At 34.0% G+C, this 21,970-nt stretch overlaps 5 protein-coding genes across 5 annotated transcripts in view; 2 read left to right on the top strand and 3 right to left on the bottom strand.

Moving 5' to 3' along the window:
* The window catches only part of LOC119839042, a 3,782-nt gene extending 1,654 nt beyond the window's left edge, over nt 1–2,128 (bottom strand). The window contains exons 1-3 of the mRNA XM_038365219.1: nt 1,728–2,128; nt 1,193–1,475; nt 8–405 (exon numbers count right to left, since the gene is read on the bottom strand). Coding sequence (XP_038221147.1) covers nt 8–405; nt 1,193–1,475; nt 1,728–1,892 — 846 coding nt within the window. The 5' untranslated portion in view covers nt 1,893–2,128. The remainder of the gene's footprint in view (nt 1–7; nt 406–1,192; nt 1,476–1,727) is intronic.
* Nucleotides 2,129–3,823: 1,695 nt separating this feature from the next.
* Nucleotides 3,824–6,171, top strand: LOC119838748 (ADP-ribosylation factor-like protein 6-interacting protein 4). The gene is made up of 3 exons (XM_038364849.1): nt 3,824–4,431; nt 4,737–4,842; nt 5,106–6,171. Exons 1-3 carry the CDS (start codon nt 4,176–4,178, stop codon nt 5,239–5,241), a joined length of 498 nt encoding a protein of 165 aa, XP_038220777.1. The 5' UTR covers nt 3,824–4,175; the 3' UTR covers nt 5,242–6,171.
* Nucleotides 6,172–6,347: 176 nt separating this feature from the next.
* LOC119839512 (thioredoxin domain-containing protein 5 homolog) lies at nt 6,348–9,818 on the bottom strand. Its single transcript, XM_038365824.1, has 8 exons — nt 9,471–9,818; nt 9,250–9,386; nt 9,017–9,132; nt 8,680–8,826; nt 8,058–8,213; nt 7,519–7,712; nt 7,178–7,304; nt 6,348–6,748 (listed from the first exon to the last, which is right to left on the bottom strand). Exons 1-8 carry the CDS (start codon nt 9,626–9,628, stop codon nt 6,395–6,397), a joined length of 1,389 nt encoding a protein of 462 aa, XP_038221752.1. The 5' UTR covers nt 9,629–9,818; the 3' UTR covers nt 6,348–6,394.
* Nucleotides 9,819–10,295: 477 nt separating this feature from the next.
* On the top strand, nt 10,296–16,688 carry LOC119839511 (serine/threonine-protein kinase Warts). The gene is made up of 5 exons (XM_038365823.1): nt 10,296–10,577; nt 10,896–11,361; nt 12,408–14,511; nt 14,820–15,106; nt 15,369–16,688. Exons 2-5 carry the CDS (start codon nt 11,107–11,109, stop codon nt 15,789–15,791), a joined length of 3,069 nt encoding a protein of 1,022 aa, XP_038221751.1. The 5' UTR covers nt 10,296–10,577; nt 10,896–11,106; the 3' UTR covers nt 15,792–16,688.
* Nucleotides 16,689–17,636: 948 nt separating this feature from the next.
* Nucleotides 17,637–20,556, bottom strand: LOC119837666 (valacyclovir hydrolase-like). The gene is made up of 5 exons (XM_038363391.1): nt 20,431–20,556; nt 19,731–19,988; nt 19,497–19,650; nt 18,566–18,821; nt 17,637–17,744 (listed from the first exon to the last, which is right to left on the bottom strand). Exons 1-5 carry the CDS (start codon nt 20,506–20,508, stop codon nt 17,654–17,656), a joined length of 837 nt encoding a protein of 278 aa, XP_038219319.1. The 5' UTR covers nt 20,509–20,556; the 3' UTR covers nt 17,637–17,653.
* Nucleotides 20,557–21,970: the final 1,414 nt, after the last annotated feature.

Here is a 21,970-nt window from a genome sequence, read left to right as displayed (position 1 = left end):
GAAGGTTCCCACTCCAAAAATCAGCATGTGCGAGGGGGGCAGGTTCGGCTGGTCGTAATAAAGTACCGAGTAATGATGGGGCCCGAGCGCTAAGTGCGCTGACAGCGGCGGCTTCGCCAACACAATCTGTACGACCACGAAGAAATGCTTCTAGTTGTGGTAAGCCTCTGCGCACTAAACGCAGATACCCAGCGGCAGCGCGTTCACACGGGAATAAGAAATCGAACCTTTGGTCCAGGGGGCCCTCTCTGTCACGTAGAGCAAGGGACAGTGCGTGAAGTCGAGCCGCGGCAAACAGAGCCGCTCTAGCTCGTTCTATAGTTAAGCCTTCAGCGAAATCAGCTGATTCGAAACCTACGGCTGTCACATCTTCCAATACAAGCTCGCTGTCTCCTCCAATTTCATCTGAAATAAATAAATGAAAAATGAAAAATTTAGAAATAAACAAATTCATGGCAGCCAAGTTAAAATATTTCAACACAAAAATATGATGATTCACAAATGAGCGCGTGTTTTGTGACGTCTTAAAGTATTTTTGTCACGCAAAGTGCAGTAAAAGATAAAAATACGTAACGGAACTGGTACCTGTCTATAGACGATATCATTACATTTTTAAAGTAGGTACATAATATTAGCTTGCTAGTTGTAGTGCATATTAAGTTAATATAAATAAAACAATCAGATGTTTTATAAGGGTCTTGTATACATTCATACCGTTAGAATTAAATACTTTACCAACTCTAATGAAAATATTGCGTTTTAAATCCGTTGATTTCTACTTATATAATACTCGCGAAAAATCAAACACACGAAAATACTTTCCAAGCAATCAAGTCCACCCATTGAACACAATAAAGAGCGATGATACTTAATTTGTGAGACATTAATTAATCTTGACCTATTTTCGCAACTTTTTTTAACGAGTACGCTTGAAGTATCTAAGTGTAAGTGAGTATAATTTTGTGTTGGTATGTTAGTTTATTCATATAGTTAGAATGTCTTTTGACACATAATTTAACAATTTATAATAATTTATTAATTACCGTCATGCCCTACCTAATATATTATAAATGCAATGTACGAAAAGTGAATTACCTAGGAACTTATTTTGCAAAAATAACGTACATGGGAAAAATCTCTCTTAAGAGTTCTGCAGTTCAGTACACACACACACACACACATACATACACACCTGGTAACCTAGCTTTAACACATCGCGGAACTGCGAGCCCTTCATCAGGACCTAAAGCTTCTTGAGCCAATTTATTGAGCGCTGGTGCTAATTCCGTGTAGAATAATATTTCTCTAGTATCAAATTGTGCTTCAGCTACGAAAAGCCTCCCAAACGGGTCCCGGGGTGGAAGTTTAACAACAAGAGGCAGAGCATGCCGTTCTCCCTCGCTTTCGTAGCGGACTGTCACCGCGAGTACCCTGCTTAGGGCACCAGCGACGCCGGCCCTAGATTCTACTCGGATCTGAAATATAAGTATTACAACCTCCTATTAAAAACTTATGTCATATGGGAAGATTTAGTAAATAATAATGAATAGGTAATTGTTTTGCGCTGTACATATTTCTTTTTCGTGTTTGTAATTGTTTCGCATTTATTTTACAAGATGTTGACTTTAAATCAGGTCAATTCTTTGAAATTTAATTATCCACTGCCTAACCGTGTACTGTCTCATTATACCAAGAATTATATTTTTCTGAATGAAAAGTAGAAATACCTCGTTAGGTTCGACCACACCCGAGCATATCAGTAGTTCTCGCGCCCATTCCTCAGTCAAAGCAGTCTCAGCTTCTCCTTCTGGACCAAACTCACAATCGGACTCCTCGCTTCCACTGCTCGGGGCCTCCGAGACCGCCGTGCTATCCGGTCCACCGGCTTGCATCTTATCACAATCAACAGTTCACACGCGCACACACATTATTTGGTTTTAAATAATAATTAGAGTCGTATAATTCGCGGACGATTGAGTTGTATCGGGCACGCCAGCTGCGCGCAGGCGCGTTCCTCCCTCAATTATTCATCGGGACTCCCGTCGTAAACCGCTCAATGCGACGGTATGGATATACAATATAGATATATGTCACGCTGTCGCATACCTCTTGGCGACTCGACAATACATCACATTAATACGTATTCATAGGCATTCTGTTAATCGCAACCGCAAGGTCTGTTTGCTCTTTGAATAATAATGACATTTCGCAGTGAACTGCGTTATGATTTGAAATCATTTTCCACGTAACAATCGTAATGCTAATAATAATAATTAGCTTTGTATCCACAATGCAGTCTTGAAATGTCTACTATGTAAGTGTAATAATCTAATTAGGACAATATTATATATAACCACAATCATATTATTTCATCGAAGCACATAAGCTCCACATGTAATTATCTGTCTCTTCTTCACATCTGAACCACTGAACCAATTTGAATGAAATTTAGTAGAAAAATTATAAGAGTAAATAATTTGAACAGTGACATAGAGTAGTTTTCATCCCGGAAATCTAGTTGCGATGCGGGTGAAACCCCGGAACTATCCGTATTATTATACTACTCTTTGAGCCCGAAACTGTCTATATTTTTCGTTACTAAAAGGGCGAAGCCTCGTGCAGGGGGATTTATGTATATGACATATCAAGTCATATGATAAATAAATAATATACGTAATCTATAATATAACTAATACCATGAAATAACTTTAAAAGCACATTCACCTTTTAATTTTTAATTTTTTAGTATGAAATGATCTTTTTGTGAAAAGTTTTTACCACAAAAATTTAAAAACATTTGAACAGGATGGTATAAAAAATTAAAAGACGAAGTGCGATTCCTGAAGTGGAATCATGGGTGGCCGAGTCACAATACAGCAGGTCAGTGTAAACAGAATACAAATACGAAAAAGTGACGGTACAGCGAAGGACGCAGGTTCAAAACACGCCTCATGATCGAGTTTTTTTTACACGCTTTTTATTAGCTTCACCTGTATGTTTGTTTGCATGTTTGTTTGTATGTTTGTTTGTAACCGACTTCTTTGGGCGCGATTTTGACCCACTTTAAACGGCCAGATTTCGTTCAAACTTTGTAGATTTATTGAGGACCGATGACAATACACTAATTTGATAAAATTATTCCATTTTTCAATTTGCAAAATATGATTTTTGTTAAAGCGTGTCTTATAGTTTTTTTAAACTATTATTTATTTTATTCTTTAAATAGTTTTCATATTACTCGAAACGAAAATCTATAAGATATCAATTATGTAACTACGAAATCGACTCTCAACTAGAGTTTTGTTGTTTCCTACAAACCACATTCCACAGGATAACCTCTTCTTATATATACTTAATGACACCTGTAATAAAACCTGGTAAAACTCATAGAACGTAAAATGCAGTGGTGGTGTGAACCTCGGACTTCAAAATCAATAAGTCGGGGTTCGAGACCGGGAGCACGTGCAGGAAATAAATTGTTTTTCAATTTATCTGCACAAATCCAAGAATCAAATCACCTCACATCTGCCAAGCCGCATTTGGCCAGCGTGATGCAGCAAACCTCATAGGGGCGTGTGTCCCAGCAGTGAGAACATATGATATGATGACATGACTAGAACGTAGACTGAGGAAACTATTTTTCTCTGTTTATGTATATAATATCAAAGTACACTGTGATTTATGTGGATCTTTTGGCCAAAGAGGAGATTAATCTACCTTTTCGCCCGTAGCGAAATTTTTAATTTAGAAATTAATGCCACAGAGTAAGTAATATTAGTATATTACTCATGTCATCACCGTCATGTTGTAAAATATCGTATGGCATGTGACAGATCGCTGAATCTTGTTTTTTGATTTAGGCTAATATTGTTTCCATTATCCATATTATCAATGATATTATAAATGAAAACGTGTAAATTATTATTTAGATTGTAGATACGTTTTTAGTACGTAGTATATTTATTACTCTGTGCTACGCATCAAACTCAAATCTCAAATCTCAATTGACAATATCGCAGTCCACAGGACACTGAGCGAAACTGTAAATTCTTTATGAAATCTCTGAAAAATAAATAAGAAATAAGAATAATTACCTTAATTAATAAAAACAACAAAATATAGCAAGCATTAATTAAATAACTGCTCTTAACTTTAAATCAATATAATAAAAAGCGATGGGAAAAGAAAAATCGAAATCAAAGAAAAAACGAAGATCTTCATCAGACGATAGTTCTAGCTGCTCTGATTCAAGCCAAGAAAAGAAGAAGCTACGTAAATTAAAAAAGAAATTAAAAAAAGAAAAGAAGAAAACCGAGAGGGCTCTTAAGAAAAAGTTAAAAGAGGAAATAAAGAAATTAAAAAAGACACGAAGCTCAAGCGGCAGTCTCGATGATGTTGTAAAAGATGATTCTACTACCGATATACCGATAGGTACGATAACAATTTTTTTTATTAATGATTAATATGTATTTTTTAATGTTTATATGGTATTCATTCAAATTAAGGCACAAGAATTGAATTATCTATTATTTCTTTAAAAGTTGGATTAGAACTGTTTAAAAAAAATACAGGTAGCACAACTTAGGTTCTGGTTTCTACATTTTCAAACTTCTATGAAATGTGTGTTCAATGTGGATAGTGCATTATTTTTGCAATTAAATGTCAAAAGAAAAAGTCTTATTAGAAATTGCAATATGAAATTGACAACATATTGTTTAATTCTTTATTACTTCTAGAACTTATGGAGAAATCAAAAGCTATGGCACCAATGACCAAAGAGGAATGGGAAAAGAGGCAAAGTGTTGTAAGGAGAGTTCTAGATGAGGAGACTGGGAGATACAGGTTATTCTATCTATCTTATGTGTTTCTGAATTTGATTAAAATACTACACACACAACTAATTATCAGAACTATTTATAAGAAGTTGAGACTTTTTAATATATAATTCAAAACAAATATATAGAACCATTGTGTTATTTGATTAATTCATTATTTTTCTCTAGTTCTCAACTTTTTTTTAGCTACAATTTGTCACAACTTTAATCTATTTTGTGTTATATAGACTTTTGAAATATTGCTCCCTCTCAGTTCTATCTTGGTTCCAGATTAATAAAAGGAGATGGGGAGGTGCTTGAAGAGATTGTATCACGAGATAGACATAAACAAATCAACAGAGAAGCCACCATAGCTGATGGAAATTTTTTCCAGTCCCAAACTGTTGAAAAACATCGATTTAAATAATGTTTTGCAGCAAATTGGTAATACATTGGTTTTATTATTAATTTTTGTCTGTCTTGGTGGGTATCCTATAGGAAGTCGGTTCTTTTATGGCAAGTAGAGAAGTCTAAAAGGCTTTTATTAAACTTTTGGGTGAGTTGTTGTTAAGGCTCATTATTATGCCTTTGAAAACATGATTTATGTGTAGGAAATTTTTAAAGAATAGAAATTTGAAATACTGTAACACAAATCATAGGTTGGGGATTATTATTAATAGTAAAATTAATTATTTTAATAGAAACTAAGAGTTTAATATGAAAAGCATAACATGTTATATTAATTGAATAAACTAATCAAAATTAGGATTTTCTATTAAACAATGACAAAATGGTTGTCCAAGAACAGTCCAATGTTGCCTTATAGTATGTTTTAAGTTTTTTTTTTTGTTGTTACCTGATAACTCGTGAGTTTTCAACTGATGGGCATTTTTTGAGTTTGATAGGAAACTGTTTTTATTTGGTCCCATTTTAAAATCAGGTTGTGTGGGTTGGATGGACCCCGTGGGATTGATACCTGTTTTTTTTATTGTTATCCAACTATTTAAATCTTTTAATTGTGCAGATATGGCAATTCATTAAGTCAGAATATTCTAAGTTCAAATTTAAAAAGTCCATTGTTCTCCTTTTCCAAACTTTGTGTGCAGTTATTTTAATTTCATGTGTCTAGAAATATTTCATTTTGTAGTTTTATCCACAAGCTGAGCTGTAATATTGTCTGGTATGATATTTACAGTCAGGTCCCAATGTGTTTTAATTTAATTTTGATCCAGTACTATTAAGTGTAGCATTAAAAAATAAATTGTTGATCGTAGTGTTAGGTGCGTCACTGCTTTTCTGTAAACATTGAAGCACAAAGAATTGTTTATTCTTGAATAAATAAAAGATTCTTTCATTATTTTGTAGTTTTGATTTTCTGCCTTTCAATTATGTGGTAAGAATATGCTTACCGTATCACATACAAACATTAAGTTAAATAAAGCCTACTCTAAAAAAGCTAATTTAAATTTATCCTCAATACTTTCTATGTAAGATTATTCTTTATATTTTAAGGACACAAAATAAAACTCCATATGAGATCAAATAAATAATATTTTATTTCTCTACCTATGAAATATCTATTAAAGTTCATCTTTGGTAAGCAATTCCTTTTCATCATCATCATTCACTTCCACTACTTCATCCAAATCATGAAAATTTTCTGGTAGTTTATTTGTTTCGTCTTGTATGATTATTTCATCGTCAACTGTTTTATCTTTTTCTGCACTATCTAACTCATTGCTTTCTTGACTGGCTTTATCAAGATTAGCATCATTTGATACCAGATCTGATTTCTCCGCATCTGTTTCTTTTTTAGTGGAGTTTTGTAAATGTTCATTAACTAAACTAACCAAGCTCTCTAGAGGTCGGCCACCATGTTCAATATTGACAATTTCCTTGTGTTTGTATAAAATAAGTGTTGGTAAACCATTAATCTGAAAAAAGACGACATCATATTTTACCGAAACAAAGATTATTTGAAATGTTTGCTTCTTACAGCAATATTGTGTTTACAATTGGTGTCATTTTGACAAATTAGAGCCGACATTGTACTTCCTTTAAAAGGACATTTCTTTGAACACTTATTATGTATTTGAAGAATAGTCTCATTGCAATTACTACATTAATTTTTATTAATATATTCTTTTTAACCCAACATATTTAACTAAGCTAGCTAAATATGTATGTATATACTTGTATAAATAAAAATTAATCGCCAAATGTTTTGCCATTTTTTTTACGGTTTTGTTAGGGCAAACAAATGGTTTTTATGTAGATAGAACTAACCGCGACTGAAGTCGAAGTGGGTCTGTAGTGTTATCATGAAACGCGCAAAAACTATAAGTAGTATGAAAGAGCCTTACCTTCTCCATTTCACAAACAGTTTTTGATCTAACACAATCAACATCAGCTATCAGTACCCTGGGTTCATTCTGGAATTTCTCACCCAGCTTCATCCAGAGAGGACCTAATTGCATACAATGGGCGCACCTGAAAAACGATTATAGTAACATTTCTATTGATACATAATTACATTGATTATTTTTTTCATATGTGTACAGAAAATAAGAATTTAATATATATCAACACTTTAAATGCCATGCAAATTTACCAAATTCTTAGTTAACCAAATTTTATAATGTATGAGTAAATTCTGTTTGCTTGTGTTTAACAATTTCCATTTACATTTATGAATTTTTCTTACCAAGGTGCAAAATAATTAATGAACACCAGATCTTTTTGCAAGAATGTCTCAAATGTTTCCTCTGTTATTCTTGCAACCGGCAATGCTTTCTTTTTCTTCATGAATTTATCTGGGTCATGATTTTCAGTTAGCAGCATTTTCTCAACATATTCTGTTAAATCTTCCAATGTGTATGTTTCTACAGCGACACCCATCTGTGAAGACAAAACAATTTATATAACCTACAACAAAAATGATTCTGGGTGTGGAGTATTATTAAATCAAATAATTTCAAGAGCATTTGAGCACTGTAGTATGTTTGGCGGTAGGCAAATTGTTGCATATTAGACCACCCTCTACATATATATACCTAGCATAACTAGTAACTGTGGCTTCAATTATGTCATAGTTAGCTAAAAAGCTCATAAGCAAGTTTTTCATACTATTATTTATCTTTACACGCAATTTCATACAGATCTGATCGGCTCTTTTAGTGCAAAAGAGTAGCAAACTTTCATATTCATAAAATAAGTAAGATTTTCATCAAAAAATATACTTACAATTCTTCCATTAAAAATCCATAACAGGTATGGGTACTGCTTGATATCAAAGTTCTTGCAAGTCATTTCATTAAGCATACAATTGACTTGACCAATTTGTATGTACTCATTATTTGCATATTGCATCGCCAACTTGGCCCATATCGGCCCTAACATCTGAAATTATTAAATGAGCTCATAATAATGTTTTTGCAACTACTTATGGGATAGGTTATTAACATATTGGATTATACATATATCAAAGTACTACCTGATCTTTTTTTATTTACTTTTATAAGGAGAAAAAGAAGTATCAACACACAACACATCAACATGTAACAATTCAATCACTAACAAGAAAAATAAATTTAAAAACACAGGCACAAGTGTATAGTTTCATAATAAATTGAAAATAATAATGTACTCTTAGAGTTCTGAAAATAAATCTGTTAAGAACTGCATATAAAACTATAATTGAATAATCATTCTCATAATGGTTGCTTTGTATGGTTATTGGCTTTGTATGGTTATTGGGTTATTTGTTTATCTTGTTTTCTCATTTATACAAATTGTACATTAGATTGTACACCCTTTATATAAAAATTTAAAGAATAAAGCAAATACTGAATATTTTTAATTTTACCTGTGAACCCCTACACCACGGTGCATAAAACATTATAAAATGCTGTCCACTTGATATAAATTTTTCTATATTTTGATCATTTAAATATGCCATACCACTATATATTTTTACTTCAGTTGTTTCTCTTTCAGGTTTCTCATCAACATCCTGTAATTATAAAATGACTGATATAGATTTCTTTTTTCTTTACAGATGTTGTTATTGCAATGTACATACAAAAAATATAAATTTCAATTCTAGAATTATTTATTTTTATATTATATAAGCCAAATAAGGTTGAGAGATTTCATTCAAGAGCATTTTCAAATATACACCAAATAAAAAACATGTTACATACCTTCCCCATGGTGAAAACCTCACTTAAAAACAGTGTAAGTGAAGGAAGATCTCTTGTCCCTTTATATTCAATGGGTGAAAATGAATTTTTGGGAAAGTATAACAATGTTGGATATCCTGGAATTTAAAAAAAAAAATAATATAAATATTTAGATCCTTTCTAAGTTCTATCTCTATCTCTATCTCTATCTATTCGAGTATCAAATGTAGCACAATTAAATCCAGAATATATACCTGTTATGTCATTTTCATGACACAATTTTGGATATTTTGTGCAATCCATCTGAGCAATAACAAACCTGGATCCCTCAGTATTTATTAATTCGCCTAGCTCAGTCCATATCGGTTCAAATTCGGTGCAATGTCGACACCTGCAAAAGTATTGTTTCTCAATTTTAGTGACAATATTTTGAATGAATTGCGATGGTTTATTCGTCTTGCTAATACAATCTCACCAAGGTGCATAGAACATTATAAAGTTGCCATCCATTTCTTGGATTTGTAATTTAAACATTTCTGGATCATATTCAAACACTGAACCCTCCACCGGAGCAACATGATCTGGTAAACTTAACATAAAAACGAAAGCTAGCGCAAATGTACATGGAAACATTTTGTTTTATATTTTAATATTATGATTTTATGCTTATTCGAAAAATGAGCACATCTCAATCTTAACACATTTTACTTCTAATAATAGAAGGTAATAAAATCTTCAATAACAATTTATTGAAAACTATACTGTATAGTCAAATAGAGTGGTTATTGGATATCAAATTTTCACCCACATTTGACGGATACAGAAAAATGTCAATGGAATGGAGACACATTTCTGACATTTGACATTAAAAACTTCTTTGTTGAGTGTTGGCAAGTTGACAATAATCGTCTTTAATAAAAATCGATTTTACGGTCTATCATTATGGATCAAGCAATTTTTATATTACGTTAGTGCAACACACGTATCAATAAAATTTCGTAGGCAGGTCTGTGTAATATTAGACAAATTATTGTGTTCTTACTTCATTATCATGATATAGCTTCTGACACATTAGGTACCAATTTAGTAAACACTGGAATAAAAGTTTAACTAATTATAGTTTATTTATGCACTAGATCAAAAACGCATCATAAGTTTTATATAATACTTAGAAATACTTACCTAGAGAGATAAAAGGAATTTGTTTTAAATGTACAATTACGATATAATCGATAATCGGTAAGTAAAATCGTAAATGTCAATTTGGCGTAACTTTAGGAAAACACTATGGAATGTGGTAATTCTTCAAAATGGTCGCTTTGTATGGTTTGCCAACTTGCATGTCTGTGTTTTAGAGTTCTTTGTTTTCGTTATTGCTCTAATATAAAACAATATCAAGACGATTGTGTACTTTAGCAACTAATGTTTTACGCATGTGTATACACTGATTTTACAATCGTTAAATGTGGTGTCTAGGAAAGATGTCATCGGTAATGTGAGAGCGCTAATATCATTTTTATTTTACGGGATTATGACGTCTAGGATTCCTATTCTGATTATCAAGGACTGAAGAAAAAGTCAGGTAACCATTTATTTGCTTTCTCAGTGCTATTTTACTATTTAGATTTATGAAACAAAGCTAGCTTATTTTTGGCATTCCAAAGAATTCTGTCAGTTGTAGTTCGTATTGAATATTCTAAAAATTATGCTCAGTGCTTGGCAACGAAAAGATATTTAAAGTATTTTGGTCAGAAATGCAGTATTTTATTTAAGTTACATTACAATTTTATATCAAATGAAGGTATTTACGTGTTGCTACATGAAAGTAAAAGCATAATTTGAGTACAATTTTTTATTTACGCTAGCATATCCTCTAATACACTTCTCCACTTGGTTTCAGAGTCAAGATTTATGAAACTATTTGAAACACTGAACAATGTTAAACTAGTGTAACATTGCAAACAAGTGTGCTATTGTTTTGGGACCTACATATTGCAACAATCTCATCGATAATAAAAAGTTGAAATGCGAACAGTGAGTGTTTGTGTGCGAAGGGTGTTCATGTGATGGGAGGCGTAGGGTGAGAGGTGAGGCGCTCGGGCGCGGGCGCCATGAACCCGCCGGCGCCCGGCAAACCGGCTACGCGCACGTCAGGGTACAACCAGAAAGCGCTCGCCGAAATCAGAAACTCATTGCTCCCATTTGCTAATATTGGGAGTTCGGAGCCCCCGGGCTCCTCCGCTGCTAGCACAGTCAGTTCAGGAGTCAGCTCTGGATTTAGTTCATCATCGGGAAATGGTCTTGATAAGGACTTGAATGTGCTGCCGCAGTCTCTGAATCAGCTAATAGCTTTAGGATATGATGAGGTATGTATAATAACAATGTTCTAGTTCTCATTTAATCCCAAGAATATTGGATTATGTACTGAAAGCAAATAAATTATTATTTTGAACATGTTTATTTTATTTTTTTCAAGGGATTATGTGGAAAGGTCCACGATTAATCTTTTGCAGGGCTTCATTTGGAGCCATTTGCAATAAAAGTTTCATAACATTTCTATGTTACCTCAACATATTACAAATGGAATAAATAATTGCATACATTGTCATTAATCAAGTTATATTAGCAATAAATAACACATTGTGTAGTCATACAGTGTGTCAACGGTGAAAACAAAATTTTATGTTTACGGGTGAATCTTTGGTATAGAATTGTTGAGCCTTTCAATAAATTTTATGTATTGAGTATAAACATATCATTATTTTACTTATGTGGTTTTCTATTTATAAAATATTTAAAATAATTTGTTTGCTTTGAAATATGTAGTTTGATTCATATTAATTCTGACATCAAAGTTAAATTCATAAAGTAAAATACATTTATAAAAACAATGATAACAATACAAAATATTAAAGTTGTGTCATATGCAATAGAAAGTAGCTTTCAGTCCAAAGTGTGTAGTTGATATTGTTTATTGTATCTTATTATAAGGAGCATGATTTGTAAGATGTGGTGGCCATACAAGATTGTGATCCTTAACAGTTAAAGCATTGCATTGCTCATAGGAATCTATCCCACAAGATTGTAATCTAATGGTGTTTCACTGTAAAGTGTGCATTTATAAATGCACGCTTCTATGTTCTATATCCATATGGTCACATTCATAAAATAGTATTTCCACAGATTAATATGATTTACAGGACATAATTTGCGTAATCTACTAAAGGCAGACTTTCTTTTTTCATAATAGTACTTGTACTGGGGCTCATGACTTTTTCTTATTTTATTTATGTTATTAATTTATAATCAGTGGGTAAATAATTAATAGATTCATGTGATAAATATTTTTATTTCTCACGCTAAAAAATCCCATGAAATCATCTCAATTAATATTAATTCTTTTCTGTTTCAGGATCCAGCAGTAAAAGCATTAAAATATGCTGGTGGTAGATTAGATGCTGCCCTTGATTACTTGTCAAAAAAGCAGGAGCCACTTAATGGAGTCCTCAAATCATCCAACCTAAGTGCTCTTAGCACAAAGCTAATTAGAAAACCTAGTTTAGAGAGAGAAATCAATCTTCATAGAGGAAGTCCCGCGCTTGACTCGGGCGCAGGGAGTTCGCGGTCCGATAGTCCTAGGCAATCAGACGGGCCACCGCATCCCCATGAGAAATTGAGTCGGCAATATTCACCGTCCGGTTTTTCTGAGCCCCCGCCACCGCCGCCACCGCGATGTCCTTCAACACCGCCCGTACCTCCTGCCGTACAGCAGTACATGAAGCGCATATCACCAGCGCCTCCTTTACCTCCGGCGAGAGGGACCAGCCCAGTGGCCGCGGGAGCACCGGCTCCACCGGCCCGACAACCAATGATAGTTCAAAATGGACCACAAGTTCAACAACAGTTGACGCAACAAATCCAAGCTTTAAGCATTTACCAAACTACTACAGAACTGCCACCACCTTACCCACTCTCGGGTGTTCCTCCACCACCGCCTTATTCAGTATCAATGCAAAATCGGCAGAGCCCCACGCAATCGCAAGATTACAGAAAGAGTCCCTCTTCGGGAATCTATTCTGGAGGAACGTCAGCTGGTTCGCCGAGTCCGATTACGGTGACGCAATCGACCGGCTCAGCATCTGGCATGACTCGCCCTACGCCTATACAAGCGTGGACAGCGAGACAAGCCGTCCAACCTCCTATAATCATGCAATCTGTGAAAAGTACACAAGTGCAGAAACCCGTTTTGCAAACAGCCATCGCGCCCGTTGCGCCGCCTCCTGTTGCGAGTTCAGTAGTGCAGCCTCCGCCGCCCTCGTATGCTAGCTCGATACAACAGAAGCAATCGCAAACGCCCCCTAGTTACCCCTTAGCCCCCAAACCTTCATCTCCAGGTACGACGCCGCCCGTCCCGACGGCGACTACACCCACCGTCCCAACCACAGAACCTCCAAGTTACGCAATAACAATGCAAGCTTTAGCCGTCCAGCGAGGCATGAACCCAGTCCCGCCCCCGCCTTACGGGAACCAAATTGAAAACACGACAACAGTCAATTCCCACCATTCGCCATTACACAAAAAGTTCTCAAACAACTGCGACATGAAAGGCGAAATGTCGCAAATGGAACTCAAATGTCCCAACCAAAGCTGCAATATGATGAAAGATACTGCTTGCGGTTCAGATAAAAGCTCCAATGGTTCGTCTAATCGTCGAACGAAAGACGGCCTAGAGAAGATAAGGCATCAGTCGCCAATTCCAGAGAGAAAGAACATCAGTAAAGAAAAAGAAGATGAAAGGAGGGATTGTAAAGTTAGAAATTACTCTCCACAAGCATTTAAATTCTTTATGGAGCAGCATGTTGAAAATATACTTAAATCTTACAAGCAAAGAACATATCGCAGGATGCAGTTAGAGAAAGAAATGACGAAAATAGGACTCAGTGCAGAGGCTCAAGATCAAATGCGGAAGATGTTGTCGCAAAAGGAATCGAACTATATCCGATTAAAACGAGCTAAGATGGACAAGTCAATGTTCACGAAGATAAAACCAATCGGTGTAGGTGCTTTTGGAGAAGTGACGCTAGTGAGAAAGATTGATACTAGTCATCTATATGCCATGAAGACTCTGCGGAAAGCGGATGTATTGAAACGGAACCAAGTTGCACACGTGAAGGCCGAACGAGATATTTTGGCCGAAGCAGACAATGAGTGGGTTGTCAAACTATACTACAGCTTTCAGGACAAGGATAATCTATATTTCGTAATGGATTACATACCGGGTGGTGATTTGATGTCGCTGTTAATAAAATTGGGCATATTTGAAGAAAATTTAGCAAGGTTTTATATAGCAGAATTAACTTGTGCAGTGGAAAGTGTACATAAGATGGGTTTTATTCATCGCGATATAAAACCCGATAATATTCTAATCGATCGCGATGGACATATCAAGCTGACGGACTTTGGATTGTGTACGGGTTTTAGGTGGACGCATAATTCGAAATATTATCAAAGAAACGGTAAGCAAAATTCTGCTATCTTAGTGATTCTGATAAGATTTTTTGGCTAGATGAAGATTTTTCTATATTCATCAATTGTATGCTATGTTAATTGGTATGAATAAATTTCGATATACAATATTTATTACATACAATAAAGTTAAGTTATATTACATTCAACAATTAAATCTTATTTTATAACTATCTTTGTCCTGCATTTTTCTGTTTCCGCTATGTTTATAACCAATCCGATCGAAACACTTGCTTACTTTCTCGTTTATAATATTATAATACGAAGTTTCAAATAAATATATTTATTTCATTTCCAGATCATGGTAGGCAAGACTCCATGGACCCAGTGGACGGCGAGTGGGGCGCGATGGGCGAATGTCGCTGCCATCAACTGAAACCGCTCGAGAGGCGGAGAAAGAGAGAGCACCAGCGCTGTCTCGCTCACTCGCTAGTCGGAACGCCGAACTACATCGCGCCGGAAGTGCTGCAGCGGACCGGATACACGCAGCTCTGCGATTGGTGGTCTGTGGGCGTTATATTGTATGAGATGTTGGTGGGCTCCCCGCCATTTTTGGCTGCGTCGCCTGCTGAGACACAGCTGAAGGTAAAATAGTTTTTGAGTTATTTAGGCAGTTTTGTTGATTTCTTTAATGTAGTATCAATACTTTTAATCATTTTCTCTCACTTTCATTATATTAATTGCATAAAATTTGATATTGCTTCAGCAATTTGTAAGTTGTGTGTGATGATTATAAATACCTATCTTGATTTGATTCTACATAAAATATAGAGTGTATGTAGTCTATTTGGAGTAAGCTCAGAATTGCTATGTTGTATTATTTACATTCGTCATCGTCAAATTACAGGTGATTAACTGGGAAAGCACGCTCCACATACCAGATGCAGCGAACCTATCTCGGGAAAGCAAGGATCTGATCCTGCAGCTATGCTCCGGACAGGAGACGAGGCTCGGCAAGGACGCCAACGAAGTGAAAAACCACCCCTTCCTCAAAGGCATCGACTTTGACAAGGGCCTCAGGAGACAAGTCGCACCCTACATACCTAGAATAGACTATCCAACAGACACATCCAACTTTGATCCTATAGATCCTGATAAACTAAGGAACTCAGGAAGCTCGGATTCGAACAAATCGGACAGCGAGTTGCTCGACAACGGCAAGACGTTCCACGGCTTCTTCGAATTCACCTTCCGGAGATTCTTCGATGACGGGTACACGAACAAAATCAACCTCGACGATAACGAAAACCAGGGGCCCGTGTATGTTTAGTGAATGAACTGTGAACCAAACGCGAGTGCCTTAGACTCTCTCTCTCTATTAAAACAGTACTTGTAAACATAACATATTTAATGAGAAATAATTTTAAAACCGTATTGTTAATAATCCCGGTGATAATGTTGTAATATTGTATCGTTATGTATTTGTAAGAGTAATCTTATTGTATTTGTATTATATGTAATGGATGGATCACAGTAGTACATAGCAGAACTATGGTGCTGTTAGCGTTCTTAATGGAGGAATCCGTACTTTGTATACTATTTTTGTAACTAGAGAAATTATTTATGAGATAAGAACAAGCTTATGTGAATTAACGGATGATTCACTATATTTTCTTATGTATTTATCGAAGTAGGTCGCTTACGTGTGTTTGTTTATATGTAACTTATGAAGTCATTAACATAGCTGTCAGCGGGCATACATTTTGTGCTTCCATTGACTACAGGATTAGCTCATATTGTGTGTGCCTTATTCAATGTAAACATTTTTACTCTTAGATGTTAGGGTATTTCAAAGTAGCCACTAATGTAGGTGAGGTTCGGATAACAGGACACTGTATAGAGTGCAATAAATATTTATTAACCCAAAATGAAACTCATACTTCATTGTTGCATATTTAATTTTATGTTGAAAATGACTTATACATTTGTGAATGAAGATGAATCTCAAAGGACATCTCAGTATGAGCTCATCAATGCTTCTTAAAATCTTCTTATTGCAAAGATTGATGCCAATATTGGATATTGTGAAAATTTTATTATGAATAGAAGTTGATTAAAATGTAGTGTTTAACTTGCAACCTGTTAATTTTTCACTAACAATTTAAATTGTAATGTTTAGTCCGAAATTCATATTTTCAGATCAAATAAACAGAGTGTTTGACAAGCAGCTTGATATTGTGGTTATTACAAAAGTATCCATTTGTACAGATTAAACGAGTCACTTCAACTTTAAATTATGTGTTATTGTGTAAATTGTTTTATTATTCTAAAAATGAAACATGCTTATAAGAAGTAAATGAAAAATAAAATATGGGAATTTTGTTGATTTTTAGTTTTACACCCAAAACATAACCTATGTCATCACCATCAATTGTTCAGTTTTTTGTAGATGATAATCATGCAATATGAAAATAAATTCTACAGTCGGATTTATTTACCAGATGCAAGTCAGATCACTACAGATTTTATTTAATTCTTTGACTATTAAAACATGTAACCTATTTTAGTGCCAGGATGTGGTAAGCTAGATGGTAGTGCGCATACAGTCTATGGTTTCGATCGTTGATTTTTTTTATCTCTTAGTTTATCTAGCCGGTCTTTCGGCAACGTTCAAGACAAGATACATATCAATTAACAAGTGGTGGTTTTTTAATTGTGCTGGTCGTAGAACGACTATTAAGTAGATATTATGCCCGAAACCATACACTAAAACAAGCGTTTATGTCCTTAGTTGTTCAACTTTTTAATCGACACAAAATCGATTTGATTTGTAGAACATAAACTTATGAAACACCAGTTATTCGCCTCGGCTGCGCTAGCGGTACATATAAAGCCAACGTGAGTTAGTAAGATGCAGCTATCTAATGATAAAATCATATTTGAATACATACATATTATGAAAACTAATACATTTTCAACTTAAAATAGCTAAAGGTTAATTCAAATTGTTAGGGGGTTATAGTTAAGGGGTTAATTCAAATTGTTAGCATATACTTAAATATAAAATTAGGAGAAACGAAAAAATTTTATCTAGTCGTTTTGGTTACAATTTATCTAATCGAGATTAGGCACCTCAATACATCGATGTACGTGAATAAATAAAACCAACATTGTCGAATTTTACAATACTATTTATGTCAGTAAAAACTCTTGAACTCTCCGATTAAAATCTTCATGATATCGAATATGTATGTTGTGTTTGCCCCCTGGATACAAATATGTCCTGTAAAAACAATACCTACTACATTTAATTCATTAAAAAAATTGTTAAAAATCCGAAAGTGATTGTTTTGCTTTGGGATATTGGTCTATCAATTTATGGTAAAAACTGGCTATGTAGCCGTTAATTTAAATCTGTACCATATTGCTGCGATAAAAAACAATACGTAAAAACACTAAGTTATCAAATACATCAAAATTCTAAACTATATCATACACAAATCCTAAAAAATATGTCACGAGAATTACGTATAATCCGCGCCTCGAGACTCGTGAAATGAGAAATAAGCACGTGCATATAGTAATGGCTCTTTATATCTTAAAGATCGTTTAAATAAAAAGTGGCTATTTTTTATTCTCATAACTATAGAAAGATGATAGAAGATGTTACACAGGTCATGATTATACATATGATAATATTATTATATTATATGATATACAAGATAGGTTGTTTAATATTCTAACAGCAAATATCGTACTAGACAAAATGCTAAAAAATTACACTTAGTTGTTAAAATTTAAAATACATTGACAGTTTCTCTATTAATCTTCTTATACATACATAAAATTGTCGTGTCACATCGTTAGTTACCTTACTACTTCGAAACGGGTGGATCGATTCAAATGAAATTGTGTGCATATCAGGTAGGTCTGAGAATCGGCCAACATCTATTTTTAATAACCCTAAATGATAAGATAAGGCAGAACTGCGTTTGCCGGGTCAGCTAGTAAAGAATAAAAATGTCCACAAGTCTTAATTATGATGCCAACCATGAAATTAAGACAATGGTTGTGATAATTTCAAGACTGAGATTCAATACTTACTTTGTATTTTTGATATGTGTTTGAAGATAAGTAAGATGCATCCTGTCCACAAGAGGATCTTGCTCGCCGTACAAAATAAATGTTGGACAAGTAATTTTGGGTAAAATGTTCGAGCATATGTCGCCATTCCTATCCTTTACCAATTCGATCATACTGTCTACCCACTGGGCCCAGTATCTAGCGAACAATTCTTCACCATAAAGATCGACCATCGGCTTTTTCATCTTCTTTGACCAAAGCGAAACGTCTTTCATTTCTGCGAATGAGAATAATGTTATTAAATTCATTATCATCGTATTTGTTGTGTAACGGTTACGCTGATCCGATAGACATTAAAATAATAATATGTACTAATTATTTATTTTATTATAAACATAATAAATAATTATATTTTCCGTATTTGTCATGTTATTATTCTTTGCAACATTTTCTTACACTTAAAATTTAACATATCGCATTAATAAGATTAGGTATATACTAGACGCTCGTCCCGGCTCCGCCCGGATTTCAAGATTCCTGTTTTATCCCAAGGGAGCATTTAATCGGGATAAAAGTATCCTATCACTCAAGTCCTCCTATCTAGGTACCGCGCGATTCACCCACGCACTTACTCGCGGCGTAAAAGCAAACATTTCTTATAGCTCATTTGTAATGCAGGTACATAACCAAAATATGGGAAAATAGAAAAAGGTCAGAGGTGTAGTAGCACACACTCCCACTTATTATTGACACCCCAAATATTAAGATATTATAATTTTATACGCGGGGATTATTTCTTTTAAATAGATGTTTCTGGTCGCTCTCTTCTCCGCCCCCCTTAAAGTTTGTTCAGTTCAGTCCCGTGACTGCTCGTGAAAGGGTAACAAACAAAATAACAAAGAAAAATTCGCATTTATAATATTATTAAAATAGGATAGGATTCAGTACATACCTTTATAATGAATTACTTCTTTAGGCAATACAAATGAATTGGCACCCCAAATAACAAGTTTTTCGACCTTATCAGGATGGTTCGCAGCATGAATCATACAAGTTACACTGCCATTACTCCAACCTAATAAGGAATATCGTGGAATATTTAATTCCTAAAATATAAGTGATATTTTTTAAGTGATAATCTATCGTATACAAATAAGTTTAATCTCAGCTCTTCTGCTACCTTTACCTTCATGAGTTGATATGAAACCTTAGCGTCGTTGTTATATAACTTTTTTGAAAAATCACGATCTGGTGGTCTACTTTTACCAAATCCAGGTTGATCCCAGAAAACTATAGTAAATTTATCTTTATCAAATCCATTGATTTGATAAATAAAGTCTGTCCATATGGAGCCTAGAGCGCCTTGTGTGCATAGGACATGCTTCCGTCCATGACCTATCTTTAAGCAGTTTATGTTATAACTCCCAATTTTTATAATTTCTTCCTGAAAATAATATAGTACATGCCTTAAATATATTATGTAATTAGAGTTATATCAGTAACATATTTCAAATTCGAGGTGTGCATTGTTGGCTTAGGCGTATTTTTTCTTTACATCGTTCCATTTTTTTTAATAAGAGGAGTAGGTTACATACAATCATACAGGTGAAGCCAAAAAAGCATGTTAATTACAGTTTAAAGAATTAAAAGTCACGCTTTCATGATACAATCAACTAAATTGTCTCGTTTGCTCATAAACGTACGGACATTATTTAAACCTTGCGATCCTTATCAGTATAATAAAATTGACTAATGCAGTTATTTTATAATCACCGATCCTTGATAATTATACAGTTTGAATTAAATATATCTGAAATAATGGGTGACAACCAGCCTAAAGGAGTCAGTTGAAAAGCGTGTTAAAAATAAATAATTGAAATTCCTACCTTAGGAACCAAAGTGGATAAAAATGCTTTGCATTCTTGCATTACATCTGTTGTTCTTATAATCCGAGTAACTAACATTTTCAGCTAATAATGATGTTATAAAAATATACAAGATCTTTATTTTATAAAACTTTGAAACAGAATGAGGCAACCACGCTTCGTGTTTGGAACATGACTGAGGCTTGAAGAGGAAAGTCATAGCAGTTTGTATCTTTAGAACTTGGACATAGATTACACTCGAAAATTTTTATTGTAACAGCTGTTTATTCGAATTTTGCGTTGTTTTGTAACCGAATAGCTATTATAATAACATTGAGGTGGAAGTTGTAATGAGAAGATATCTATTTAAAGTACCTAATACAGGGGTTTTCTTTACTAACTTTAATTAATATTCAATGTCATTGTTTATTATTGAGAGATGAAGAACATAAATTTATTTAATTCTAAGGTGATTCATCCTTATATGAATTTTTAGAGTAAAAAATGGTATTTCCCAGTACAGATATGATCAGATCAGCAGACAGATTTTAAAAATTCCGTTCACGTTATGACCTATTTAACTTACTGTATAATTAATAATAACTATATATTCAATAATAAGATAATATATTAGTACCTGAATATAATAGATATTTAACTGTATAAAAGATAAATTCCTCTATTTCAAATGAATGGGTATTTAACCCAGATAAGCCTACTGTCCTATATTTAGGACAGTAGAAATAAAAAAAAATATCAGAATACCCTCTTTATCTAAGATTATTTAGTCTTATGATTTGCAGTAAGAAACGTGTCAGCTTTATTAGAAAAAATAAAAAGACAGTTATTTTAACAGTTTTTACCTTATATTTTACCTTATAAGTGTGTAATAAAAGTGCATTGCAGACATGGCAAATGACAGGTATGTATAAAAAGTTATATTTTACTCGTGAGTTGCTTTTTTCTGTGTTAATATCTAGTTGATAACCTTAACTTTTGTACTAAATAAATATTCTAGCAAAATAATATAAATAAATTACGTATAACTTGTTACAAATACTAGCGTACTATATATAGGACTGTAGGATAATATACATGATTTTAGTACAATAATACAACTTTTTCTTTACAGACCGTTAGCTGCGCATAAAATTTTAGATGCTTTAGAAAATGTTTCTGATAATGAAGAAGATTATAGAGAACGACTGATATCTATTCTACCTCCTCCTGTTGATCCTGACTGTCTCACTGACGAAGATTCGGGTGAAGAAGATAATGTAACTTTGAATAATTTGCCACGAAACATTCTGCTTCAACCGGCTGAAGTAATGATTCAAGGGCAGATTATGGTGAGTGATACAGAAGAAGAACCTTCTGATTCTACAGGTCGAACTAAACGTAGGCGTACCTACGCATGGAGAAAACGGGGCTGATTACATAGAAGTTACTGAAAAAAAAGGAACGTGGTGCTATCGATTACAGAACGACACATGACAACACGTTCATTATTGCTAAATGGCATGACAATAATATATTCAGTATTGCTTCTAATGCTGTAGGA

This window comes from Zerene cesonia, chromosome 3, assembly GCF_012273895.1.
Source record: "Zerene cesonia ecotype Mississippi chromosome 3, Zerene_cesonia_1.1, whole genome shotgun sequence".
NCBI classification, from domain to species: domain Eukaryota; kingdom Metazoa; phylum Arthropoda; class Insecta; order Lepidoptera; family Pieridae; genus Zerene; species Zerene cesonia.
This window is presented reverse-complemented; position numbering and strand designations above follow the sequence as displayed.

Bases quoted from the DNA above. Each gene is read 5' to 3' on its own strand.
- LOC119838748 (XM_038364849.1), top strand. From the start codon at position 4,176: ATGGGAAAAGAAAAATCGAAATCAAAGAAAAAACGAAGATCTTCATCA. The intron at 4,432-4,736 runs GTACGATAACAA...TATTACTTCTAG, and splicing joins TACTACCGATATACCGATAG to AACTTATGGAGAAATCAAAA. The intron at 4,843-5,105 runs GTTATTCTATCT...TCTTGGTTCCAG, and splicing joins GAGGAGACTGGGAGATACAG to ATTAATAAAAGGAGATGGGG.
- LOC119839512 (XM_038365824.1), bottom strand. From the start codon at position 9,628: ATGTTTCCATGTACATTTGCGCTAGCTTTCGTTTTTATGTTAAGTTTA. The intron at 9,387-9,470 runs GTGAGATTGTAT...ATACTTTTGCAG, and splicing joins ATAATGTTCTATGCACCTTG to GTGTCGACATTGCACCGAAT. The intron at 7,305-7,518 runs GTAAGAAAAATT...ATCGTTTTTCAG, and splicing joins ATTAATTATTTTGCACCTTG to GTGCGCCCATTGTATGCAAT.
- LOC119839511 (XM_038365823.1), top strand. From the start codon at position 11,107: ATGAACCCGCCGGCGCCCGGCAAACCGGCTACGCGCACGTCAGGGTAC. The intron at 11,362-12,407 runs GTATGTATAATA...TTTCTGTTTCAG, and splicing joins TAGCTTTAGGATATGATGAG to GATCCAGCAGTAAAAGCATT. The intron at 14,512-14,819 runs GTAAGCAAAATT...TTTCATTTCCAG, and splicing joins GAAATATTATCAAAGAAACG to ATCATGGTAGGCAAGACTCC.
- LOC119837666 (XM_038363391.1), bottom strand. From the start codon at position 20,508: ATGTTAGTTACTCGGATTATAAGAACAACAGATGTAATGCAAGAATGC. The intron at 19,989-20,430 runs GTAGGAATTTCA...TATTATTTTCAG, and splicing joins TATCCACTTTGGTTCCTAAG to GAAGAAATTATAAAAATTGG. The intron at 17,745-18,565 runs GTAAGTATTGAA...TTGTTTTTACAG, and splicing joins ACACATATCAAAAATACAAA to GACATATTTGTATCCAGGGG.